Below are 12,440 nucleotides of genomic sequence, written 5' to 3' on the forward strand. Positions count from 1 at the left end.
AGTGAACAAGGAGAAAAACAAAGTTTAAGATCTTTTCGCAGGAGGGTGCAGGAGTACGGCTTTAATTCAAGGAAACCCATGTTTGTAAAAAGAAAAATGATGTGACTTGCTCAGTGGAAATGCGCCAAAAACGCACTGTAACTGGTCCTTGAAGCCAGTGAAAATTAAATGGTAATATGGTCGGATGAAAGCAAATTTAATTTGCTCCGCAACGACCATTTACCATATGCCCGTCGATTTCCAGGATAACGCTTTAAAGAAAATTTTGTGACGAGAACGGTTAAGCATCTTGAAAACCAAATGGGCGGGGCATGTTTATATTTCTGTATATGGGATACTTTACTCATTGTTAATGGAATGATGAACGGCCAAAAGTACAGAGAGGTTCTATACAATTTTATCGTTTCCATCATAGATCTACAATATGGGCGGCATACTTCTGACGTCATCTTTCGGGACGACTCCGCACCAATCCGTCGGGCTAAATCGGTAAGTTTTTATACGGTATTGCATCAACGATATATTCTCATGCTTTTAGTTAAGAAAAGTGTGAAGACAGACATTTTGTTTCTTTCTCCACTTGAACACGATTCAGCATCTGGCTCAACACAGACCAAACTCTAAGGCAGATCTGAAAAAAGTGTTTAACATGGTATGGGAGCAGGAAATTCCAAACGAAATTATTTGAAATCTGCCCTTTTTCAATGCCTGCTCGGGTCCAGGCAGTTATTGCTGTCAAAGGCGGTTGAACTGCATATTAGAGCATTTACTCAAATATTTATGGATTTTTTATATCGAAAACGAATGTAAAAGCACACCTGATGTTGCAAAAATTGTAATGCATATAAAAGAAAATTTATCTTCATAGTTAAATATTAATAATTTTTGCTCAAAAAATGTTTATTTATTAAGGGGGGAAACTGGTCTAGAGCGCAAAAAATGGGCATATTTTATGAATTTATTTTGACTCAACAAAGGAATCAATCGAAAATCTGTGAAATAGGTTTAATAATATAGCTTTCATGGTACAAATACAAAATTTTTCGTCTGAATTAACTTCAAAATGGCCGCTGTCCAGCAGTTCTCCTAAGGCGCCTTTTTTTCTAGTGGGTCCATTGCCGAAGACGTAAACTCCTTAATTTTTGTCCTGGATCAAAAAATAAAATTTTTTTAGTTTCTATATAACAACAGAAAGAGACGTACGTAGGATTTTTTCGATATTTTGTTTTTTCGCGAAATGGTGCACGTTTGAACAAAAAGTTACAATTTTCACTATAAAGAACGACATAAAATTGTTGATTAAAAAAAAACTATGTAATATAAATAAAAAATCCTACGTACGTCTCCGGAGAAAGGTATTTCGAATGTATTGTCAAATTTTCGTTTCGAATCTGTAAAGATTTGTTCGAGTTATGTCTTCGGCCAGTTTAAAAAAAGTGATTTCGAGAAAAACGCGTTTAAAGTTGTAAGTAGCGTTCGGGGCATACCTGCGAGGCACTGCCGTCGAATGAAAAATTGGGGCATTTAGACATTTTTGCTGGCATCCCTCATTTGGTATATTATTTCTAAGACCCTAAAGCACCTTTTAAGACAAAAAAATTTTTTTCGATTTTTTCAAAATTCTAGACCAGCTTCCCCCCTTAAGCAATGTTTACTATTTCGTAGATGTCTTCATTTTCGGAAAGATTTGATGAGTTAAACCGCAGTAATTGGGAAAAAGTGCAAAAAGTGAGGTGGTAAGGTTTACGTGGCCACGAGTGTATGTTTACTTATGAATGCTGAAACGTAGGTGGCTGGCGAAAAATTACTCTTTGGTTTTTTTCCTTTTTTTAATTTTATTATATATTTATTTGTTTTTTTTCTTGTTAATATCTTATAATAGAATTTATGGAAAGTACGCGTAAATCGGCCTTCGATCAAAGAAATTTGGGTAAAAACAAAATTCTGCTCTATTCAAATACTTTCATGTATGCACTTAGTCCTGCCATAAGTTCTGTTTCAAGTTAAGTCCGTTATAAATATGAAATTATAATACTTTTTCTAATGTGGTTAGTTTTATTTAATCATGCAAATATTAGGAAAAAAAATTCATTTTCCTTCGAAATTATCACCATTTGCTTTTACGCAAGCTTTCAAACGATTAGGCCATTCACGACTAGGCTATTCCAGCACACACGGAACTAAAATTTGTTTGCTCCAAATTTCTGAGAGGTCTTCGACAGGCCAGTTCTCCAATTCTGACCACAAACTGTAGTCCAATGGATTCAGATCTGACTCCAGATGGTGAATCTTCTGTGGCTATGAAGCCAGGAATATTGTGTTTTAGAAATCACTTTTAGGGGAAACGGTCGCCAAATGAACTGCGATCATAAAACGATTCTCAGTAATGGGATTTACCGAAAAATTGGGAGCCTGGATGCCTCACGAGCTCAATGAAATAAACAAAAACAAATTGCTTCTCAGCATCTCGCCCACCATCGGTCAACACGCGGTCATAAACAACACTTTTTGTACCGAATCGTCACGGGAGATGAGAAATGGTAAAAAAAAAGGAGTGGGTGGATGGATGGAGATACGCCAAAGCCGAAATTCGAGCCGGATGCTCATCCAAAGGAGATCATGATATGTGTTTGATGGAACTGGGATCATGATATGGGCATGGTGCACTGGGAAATGCGCGAAAAGAATGCCACGGTCAACAAGGAGCTCTACTTTGCCAAGTTACACCGCTACACCGCGTGAATGAGGCTATCCGACTGAGAAGACCTGATCGACATGATCATACCATAATCCTTCACGACAACACCAGGCCCCACACAAATTGTCAAAGCCGCACTCCAAGAGATCGAATGAGAGGTCCTCCAGCATTCGCTGTATTCTCCGGACCTTGCAGCGACCTATAATAAATCCACGTCGTACTGCACTGTCGGAACCATCAACACTGAAAAACCGTCTGCAGTCGTTCCTAAGTCGTCATAATGGTACAATTATATTTTGGCCAGATTTGGCTCTAGCAGATGTCGATAATGCTACTTAAAATTGCTCGAAGATACCGAAGACAAGCAAAGATGAAGCCAAATAAAAAAAAATATGCCATAAACGCAGCTAAATTAAAAAGAAAATCTAGAACACCTAAAAGCAATAGTTACATAAATATCTGTATCATTAAATGTGTAAAACTGCTCTCCAATAACTGAAGAACCGCAAATTTAGTTAATTACTAAATCAAACAACAAAACAAGAAAAAAAGACTGCCTTTGGAAAATGTATCTGGTGCATGCTAATAAAGCACGGCTAACGCAAACAAATACCAAAATAAATAGCCATCAGTGCAACTGGTGCATGAAAAAGCTTCATCTAATAGCGCGAATCAAAACAATTTAAGAGTGGTAATGGTTACTAAAATTAAGACGAAGTGACGAGTATACAGTACCTGACCAACGAATTATGCACAGTAGGAGTTGTTTTTAAAATTGGATATTTTTAGCAGATTTTGAGTCAAAAGCCGAAGCAAAGTTATTTGATGCAAGAAGAGAGACGCTTATTGAGGACTTCGCTGTATGAAGACTGTGAGGAAGTTGCGTTTATCGGGAAATCCTTCCATATATGCATATAAAAGTAATGCTTCCCTGATTTTATGTGAAAAATACCTTAAAGAAGCATATAAATTACATAACGAGCTGAAAGGGAAAGTGTTTATCACTGCTTATGAAAAATACACTTTCTGTACTGATTTCAAGCTTTGTTGCCAGTGAAAAATGAGGGTCAGCACATTTCGTTGAATTAACGATGCGAACGGTGAACCAATACTAGTATATTGCGGTTTGCAGAATATTCTAGTTTAGCATATGGGGTTTATAGAGCATTCTTTAGACGATTTAATTCTCATTCAAAATAGAGCAAGTCTGGATCGAATGAGCGAGCTAAATTTGGAAATGATGCCGTGGCACCAGTATTCGCCGGGCTGAAAAGCGACTGAAATTTTTACCAAAGAACATGAAATGTGACTATTAAACAACGAGACTGACGGCTAACGAGACTACCACAGAAGAAATATGCAAGATCCAAGCATCAAAGGCCGAAAGCTGTATCCTTCGATACAGTACCTACCTTTCGCATCTGTAGTCAGATAAGTATAGCTAAAGCTTTTAGTCGCATTAAAATTGTATTTATTTATTTCTATTAGTTTTTTATATATACCTATAGCAAGAGAATAAGAAAGCTCATTCATCAGACTCTGCTCAAAAGTTTCTAGCCAAATTATCTATGTATATTATTAGATAATCCGCTTATTCGCCGAGTGACTTACATACATACATACATATATGATCAAGAATGATAAAATCAAGATTGTGCCCACATCCAAACATTTTTGAGTTATTTTGTTTTTTAATTGCTTTTCTACTAAAAAAAAATATGATTTGGAGTAATTAACATCTTTATTTTGATCCTCACGGACTCCTTTGCTTGTTTGATTGTATACTGCAGCTGTGCAGCTCAAAACTGTCAAATAACACATGGGCTGAAAAGTCCTGGGCCTTACACATAGATGGTACTCGTTTTATTGTATTCACCTCTTTTTCAGTAATACTAACATCAAAAAGACAACTGTTAAATTTTCATGTTATTTTCAAAATAATAGATCAAAAAAAGTTTCGTATTTTAATTTTACATTGCTTCTTGATGGGAAAAATGCTGTTCAAGCGAATCAATGGTCTGAAACGTGTTAGTCTATCAGAAACAACAATAAAACGATGGCTTGCTGACTTCAAAAGTCGTTGTGGAGACAACGATGATGCAGAACGCAGTGAACGTCCAAATGAGGCAAAAACACCAGAAAACATCAAAAAAAAATCCACAAAATCGTTTTGAATGATCGAAAAATGAGGTTGCGTGATTGATCAAAAACGAGAACGTGTTGATAATTCTGAGCAGTGACAAGCAGTGACTACATGAATTGGACTTCGAATCGCTCCCACATTCACCGTATTCCCCTGGATTGGCTCTCAGCATCTACTAGCTGTTCGCAGACTAAAAAGAAATGCTTGCCGGTAAGAAATTTCGCTCGAATGAAGAGTTTATCGCTGAAGATAGGTAGATAGGTAGGTGAAATGGTTGAAGTGCCAATCTGGCACTCCTCAAGTAGCACTCAAGCGCCGTTTTGATACCATTATGAGACCTCCAACTGGTAGATTTCTACAGCCAGCCAGAACTGTTGATGTAATGGAGAAGATGGATTATTGATTAGATTTAGGTTGGCGCACTGTCCCAGGCTCTTGAAGAAAGGAGCACCTACTCACCTTAATCTTCTATCTGCCAACTCGGACATTTACAGAGAAACTGCTCAACAGTCGCCTTCTCTGAAAGGTCCATACAGCTTCTGCAATGGAGGTTAAATGGTAACCCTGGCTTTTCCGCGTATGTGCTGACCGTCCAGGGACCGGTAAACACAGCTACGAGTTTGAAAATGGCGAAGAGTCTAGAGGACTTTCTGAGTTCTTCGTACATATATTGTACTGGAGCCAAGGAGTTTTCGAAATAGCACATGAAGAAATGGAACTCCATCTTTCCTGCGCTTTCCTGAGAAATAATTTGTACAGTTCCCCTTTAACAACTGTCAGGGGGATACCGATGAGCGGGTAGAAGGTCTATAAGGCCAATTCCCTTCCCAGGCCCTTCCTGGCAAGCTCATCAGCAATTTCACTTCCCTCTATGTTCCTATGTCCTGGAACGCAGATCAGAGAAATGTTACCTGCACACCCAAGAGATTTGATCTCTTCTTTACAGGAATTTACTATACCATGGCGTCGTCAGAGCCTTGATCGCGGCATGACTATCGGAAAAAATGTAGGGGCGAAAGGACGCCACCCCTGTCACTTTAGCCCCTCTCGCCACCGCATTAACTTCCCTGCAGGCAAGTAGGGACGAGATCCAGAGACAGATAGTGCATTGCTCTTTCCACCTCTAGTCTATCTAACGCAGCGACGATTGACTCCGCCCTGATGTTATTAAAAGCACCCTCTATATCTATGAAGACCGCCAAAGTGAATTCGCTGAAACTGATGCCTATTTTGAGGCAAAAGATAAATCGTTCTACAAAAGCGGTATTTAAATATTAGAGCGGCGCTGGAACGATTGCGTTGTTCTTGATTGAGATTACGTTGATGAATAAAGCTTGACCAAAAAAAAGTGCTTTCTTTGGTAGCCCCAGGACTTTTCAGTCCATGTGCTATAATTGACGTACCATTTGCCTATACCATTTTGCGCCACTTAATTTGTTTTTTTAGAGGCTCCGTTAAGGATAAGGGGGCCCTGAGGCATACCATACAGAGACGATTGAAGAATTCAAATATGAAACCTAAGTCGCAAAATTGGGTTGTAAAAATTGGCTACTGTAAGACACACCATCCAAAGTCACTTGAATTTAATAGTTTTCTATGTTTAGTGGCAAGTTTTGCTGTTTCTAATAAACGAAAAAAAATTTGAAAACTTTTCAAGCTCCTTTTATTTACTAACGCATTTTGGACCACCCTGTATAAGAAACAAATAAAAATCATAATTGTTTTAACATATTCCCACTACTTTCGTTGTTATTTATTGCTAGTCTAGTTTAGAGTTTGCATTATCGTTCCTAATTCGTTGGTCAGATGCTGTAGCTATTTGATATGGTATTTTGCACGCGAACAAGGTTATGGTATTGCTGGATTTTTGCTTTTCATGCATCAAAACAAGACATGAAAATGCAGTTTGAACAAAGCAAGCAATTTAAATTAATTATTTATTTATAAATATGTGTTAGTAATACAAGTTAATGGCGAACATATACTCACTCATTATCTTCCTCCTCCTTCTTTTTGGGCTGGTAGTTTTTCGCTAATCGTCTGCAAGTGAAAAAATGGAGAAAATAGTAATTAAATACTTAGTTGAAGTAGTGCTAACAGATGCTATAAAAAGTTCAAATAGAAAAATACAAGTATTTGCTTTTCAAAATACATCTTCGAAAATTTCACGGCAGCTAAAGTGAAATTGTTTGGCCCACGATGTAGTATGAGTGCATACTGGTACATGTGAATGTACTTATACATTAGAGTGCAACACTTTCTATACAAAACAAAAAAACAAATAGAAAACAAAACAAAATCGACCTTTTTGTTTCCTTCCGAATTCTCACATTTGTTATATTCTCAAATATTGCGAAAATATATAAGAATTATGCGAGCTGCACCGATTTGAAAGTACTTGAAAAAATCGAGTGTTTTGTAAATCACATAAGTTTTCGAAAAAATTTTCCAAAAACACCATCTCAGATGATAGAAGAGTTTAAGCTTAAAGCTCCTCCTCTAAATTGCTCTAAGATTTAATAAATTATAAAACTACATTACAAAAATATTTCTAGAAACTCTTATTAAAAAACGTGGAGTTGTGATGAAAAGTGGAAAGCCATTTTTATACTTTTTGTATATGGTAAAATTTGAAAATTGGTTTTATATGGTTTTTGTTAGAGAACACACCACACTTTTATACAAATATAATGAAAATGATGTTGTTAAATTCTGATTGAAGATCGTTTGCATCAGACGGGTTTCGTACAGTTTTAAAAAATTTTAAATCGTACGCATATAAAGGGTGGTTAAATTTCAAGGGGCGATGTTGAATGTGAACCACACCTAAACGTCAGGTTTTTTACTGCATTTCATTTGACATTTTTCAATTTCAGACTAACTCAATTTGAACCATTTGGAAAGATACACAATCGAGCAACGCATTAAAGTTATTCAGGCTTATTATGAAAACGGGCGTTCAAATCAAAATGCATATCGCGCACTTCGTAAAGAAAATCATCTTCAGTGATGAGGCACATTTTCACCTCAGTGGATTCGTCAATTCGTCAAGCAGAATTGCCGCATTTGGGTGAATGATAATCCAAGAGTGATTGCCGAAAAACCAATGCACCCACAAAGAGTGACTGTTTGGTGCGGTTTATGGGCCGGCGGCATGATTGGGCCGAATTTTTTCCAAAATGAGGCCGGTCAGGCAGTTACTGTGAATAGTGTTCGCTATCGTGAGATGATAACAAACTTTTTATGGCCCGACTTAGAAGATATGGATGTGGACGATATGTGGTTTCAACAGGACGGTGCCACTTGTCACACAGCAAACGAAACAATGGCTCTTTTGCGCGAAAAATTTGATGGCCGAATAATCTCACGTCGCGGCGATGTCAATTGGCCGCCAAGATCATGATTGATTTGACACCGTTGGACTTCTTTCTTTGGGGTTATTTGAAAGAAAATGTCGATACGTCGATAAGCCAGCAACAATTCAAGAGCTAAAGGATGAGATAATTCGGCACATTAACGGCATGGAACCTCAATTATGCCTCAGCGTCATCGAAAATTTGGACTATCGGATGGAGGTGTGCCGCCGAAGCCGCGGCGGCTATTTGGCCGATATTTTGTTCCTTACGTAATTGAGCCACACCAATATTATCATAATAAAGAGAAATGACAATTATTTCCTTAAAACAATTATATTTTATTCAAAATCAACACCGGTCCTTGAAACTTAACCATCCTTTATAATAAAAGAAACTCGGAGAAATGAAAACATCCAGATATTATATATCATCAATGAAAATTACAAAGAACAAAGGGCCCAAAATGCTGCCCTGAGGGACACCGGAAGAGGCTATAAAAGGACGGGGAGATACATTATCGACAACAACTACACATTCACGATTGAAAAGGTACGACTTTATCCTTTAAGGAAAGTAGAGTGAAACCCAAACCTTATTAGTTTAGAGATTAAGGTTGAGTGGCAGACTTTATCCAAGGAAAAATCCGTATAAACTGCATCAACTTGAAGGCAATTATTGAAAGCCGACGAACAAAAATCTGAGAAAACAGCTAAATTAGTGACAGTTGACCTACGAGCCATAAAATCATGCTGATTACTTGATATATTACGTTTTACAGCCAAGTATAATTTTTATTTTGCAATACACTCAAAGAGCTTTGAAACCGTTGAAAGTTTGGAAATAGGTCTGTAGTTCGAGATGTTATTTGTATTCCCAGCTTTGAATATATGCAGGTGTGACAGGAGTAACTTAACTATGTATCTATGAATTGTCCACAAGCTAACGATTTATTGAAAATTAGCAGAAGTGGATAAGGATTTTTTGACAAAAAATATGATAATCGATCAACATACACTTACCATGAACTTTTGCTGTGCTGAATACCATCGCAAATATCTTCAACAGTTAAATGGAAAGAACCAGAATTAACAGAAGAAGCAGTAAGTATCCTATTCTAATTGATTCTGACGCTGCTACAAAATGGGACCTGAAAAAGTTCGCAAAAAGGTCAACAGCCTCCTTGGTAGATGAAGCGTATCTTCCATTGAAGAGGACATCCAAGGGAATGCTAGATCAGGAATTCCTGGATTTTACAAATCGTTAGAACGCTTAAGGATTCGTTTTAATTTCATATCCAAATCCTCGAACATGATTATAATCAGTGCCATATCAATAGACTTGACCGCATTCAAAAGAAATTTCTTCGTTTTGCACTCAGATCTTTGAACTTTACTGGTCCGATTCCTTCATATAATGCTATTACTAAACTTAAAATCGTTAACAAAGTAGAAGAAGTATACTAACACTCTGCTTTGTTTTCGATATTATAAATGGGAAAGTTGGCTCGCCTTTACTCTTAGAGCGCTTCATTTTCACATTCGAAAAAATCTTCGGATGAATGATTTATTCTTCCTTTTCATAGGGTGTCCAGCTCAGTACCACAAGCAATCCCCACTGAAACGATTCGTTCATTTCTATGAATAAATATAAAACTTCTGCTTTGGTAGTATGAAGAATAAGTTGTTGTAACAGTGCATCAAGACCTGCCAGTGTGGTGCAGTCACCGATCGTCATCGTCTATCTCATCTAATAGTAGGTCCAAGAAACATACTATTTCGACGGATTGGGTCCAGAGGGAGAAGGGTGTTAGGTGAGTGGGTTCAAGAGGGCACAGGTAAAGGTACTTTGCATAATAGGTGTTCTGCAAGGAACCTTCATATGCCGGGCATTATTATTATTATTGGGCTACTGTGCACTGCGACCAAAAGAGATCTATTATGCAAAGTCAGCTGAGGTACCTTATATTTTTAGGATTTTTAAAAATTTTAGCACAACCACATCTGCTGGGGTTTATTGTTCCATAATTTGTATGGATGCACAGCACTACCTCCACCAAGGTGGTAAGTATAGGGGTTTTCTACCAAGTGCAGGACATTTGCAAATAATATTTTCTGAATTTTCAGTGTCCATTTCGCATAATCGGTGATAGACTCAAATACACCAATTTTGTTTAAGTGATATCTCAGGCTGTAGTGGCCTGTAAAGTGACCTCAGTGAACATAACTTATCAGAAATTCCTCTGTCCAGCCTTAGGAATCGTTTCGCTTGTCGCTGACCGATAGAATTTTGCTAATGTTAAGTAAGTTTCTTCTCCTCTCACCTCCTGAGAAGTCCACAGAAAGACTCGGGGACCAATTACAGGCATGATTGCCGCTTTTTCAGCTAGATGAACCAGTATTTCATTTTCCTCATGTCCCTCGTGTGCAGGGTTCCAACCAAATAATTCTATGTTGAAGTTCTCTAACATGTTGAAAAGGTACCAAGTTTCGAGGTGAATGCAGTTGATAGAAAGGCTTTCAAAGCCGTCTGACTATCTGAAAGTATGTAAAAGTGGGTTCCGCTCATTTTTCTGCGAAGTCAATCCCTCACACATATCTCATATCAGTATACCATAACTTGGATCAACATTTAAAGCTGATAGAACTATCTATCAAGGCCGCACGTTCATTAATAAGAACCTGAAAGTTCCTGAAGAGAAGAACAACTTGAACTTAAAGTTCTTATAAAGGACAGAAGTATGTCGGAAGTCTTCTTAGTACTTTAAGCGACGACTTTTTGGATCGGAGATGTCTTTTACTCTTAAAGCGCTCAAACGAGCTTCTTCTTCAATTATAGTCAAATGAGAAACGGTGGTATGCATAAAAGCACACCAAATGCGTCAGTTGGGCATGTTTTCAATTCTCCTGTTATACTGACACAGACGAGGCGGTACAATTTGTTGAGATCATATATCGCTTTTTGTTGCTTAAGTTGCCGAGCATATACATATTTATATCTTCGTCCGCGATGGATTGTGGTTGGACTTCGTTAACGCACATTCGGGGGTTTGAAGTTAAGGAAGGTGATAAGAGACAACCGATGAATGTCGTTTAATATCTGTCTTTATACTGTCCGATCCAATAGCTGCAGCCGTGTCTGATCCTGGATCTCGTCGTTGTAGTCGAAGATATGCCTTCTGACTCGCCTGGGACGTTACTCAGTCTCTACCAAGTGGCTGCAGGTGTGATTCCTACGGTAATACCCCAGCAGGAACTGCTTACTGAGCACACTGTGTAGATGTTGCAGGGAGAACATCACGAAGGATCCCGTGGCTGCCATGATGGCACTGTTCTAACAGGTCTAAAGCTTTGTCCACTGCGAATATAAACTCATTTTTGGAGATATTTCCAAATCGGTCTAGCACACGTAAATCTTAATATTATAGTCTTAAAATATAATAGATTTTATATTGTAATTCTGCAACGTTTTCTGGTGAGGTACCCTAACGTGCATTTGGAAATGTATAGGGTGGGCCATGTAAAATTTGCTTTTTGAATTATTTATGGAAATATTTACAAATTATCTTGTTGGATGTTGAGGGCAATGCTTCATTTATGTAAATTGCCTATGTACATACATATATTATATTTATTGAATTTTCTTGTGTGAATATGCAAAGTAAATATGCCACGAAGAATTCGTAAGTTGACTTGTAAGCGCATGCGCTTGCGCGGCGCCAATTTGAACGAGTGCTTGACGAGCAACCGTGGTGCTACTCGATACGCGCATGCGCGCCCGTATAGCGTGATTGCAAAACAAAAGCAAAAACAAAAGTCCAGCCAGCCATCTATTCGCATCCATTCGATCGTTCAAGCCATTCATGATGGATGGTTGGACAAATTAATGAGTAACTGAACGAATGAATGCTTGACGGTGCATCATTTTTATTTGGTTGGATGGTTACCTCGTTAGCTGCATACTTGGCAGAGAAAAAATCAGGCTTTAATTGAGCAAATTATTTTCAATACAAAATTCATTAACAAAACTAAAAAAGTAGCCATAAAAAACATGTAAAACAAAGCAGTGAACAAAAAAATAAGCAACATTAGATTTAACTACAAGCTAAAATTTCACTGCATCATGTAAAGAAATGAGCCGAAAAATTATTATAAAAAAAAAGAGTTTCATACGAAGGGTGGGCAAAAAGATTGTTCATTGCAAGGTGTTGGACAAAGTAAGGGGGATTTTTGTTTTTCTTAATACC

General features: G+C 37.7%; 1 protein-coding gene across 9 annotated transcripts in view; it reads right to left on the reverse strand.

The window, feature by feature from the left end:
* Positions 1 to 12,440, reverse strand: part of LOC129240291 (formin-binding protein 1-like) — a 115,444-nt gene that overhangs the window by 23,419 nt on the left and 79,585 nt on the right. For all 9 annotated transcript variants that reach the window (XM_054876000.1, XM_054876004.1, XM_054876005.1 and 6 more), the window contains exon 3: positions 6,831 to 6,881. In XM_054876000.1, coding sequence (XP_054731975.1) covers positions 6,831 to 6,881 — 51 coding nt within the window. The remainder of the gene's footprint in view (positions 1 to 6,830; positions 6,882 to 12,440) is intronic.

This window comes from Anastrepha obliqua, chromosome 3 (assembly GCF_027943255.1).
Source record: "Anastrepha obliqua isolate idAnaObli1 chromosome 3, idAnaObli1_1.0, whole genome shotgun sequence".
Classification (NCBI taxonomy): Eukaryota; Metazoa; Arthropoda; class Insecta; order Diptera; family Tephritidae; genus Anastrepha; species Anastrepha obliqua.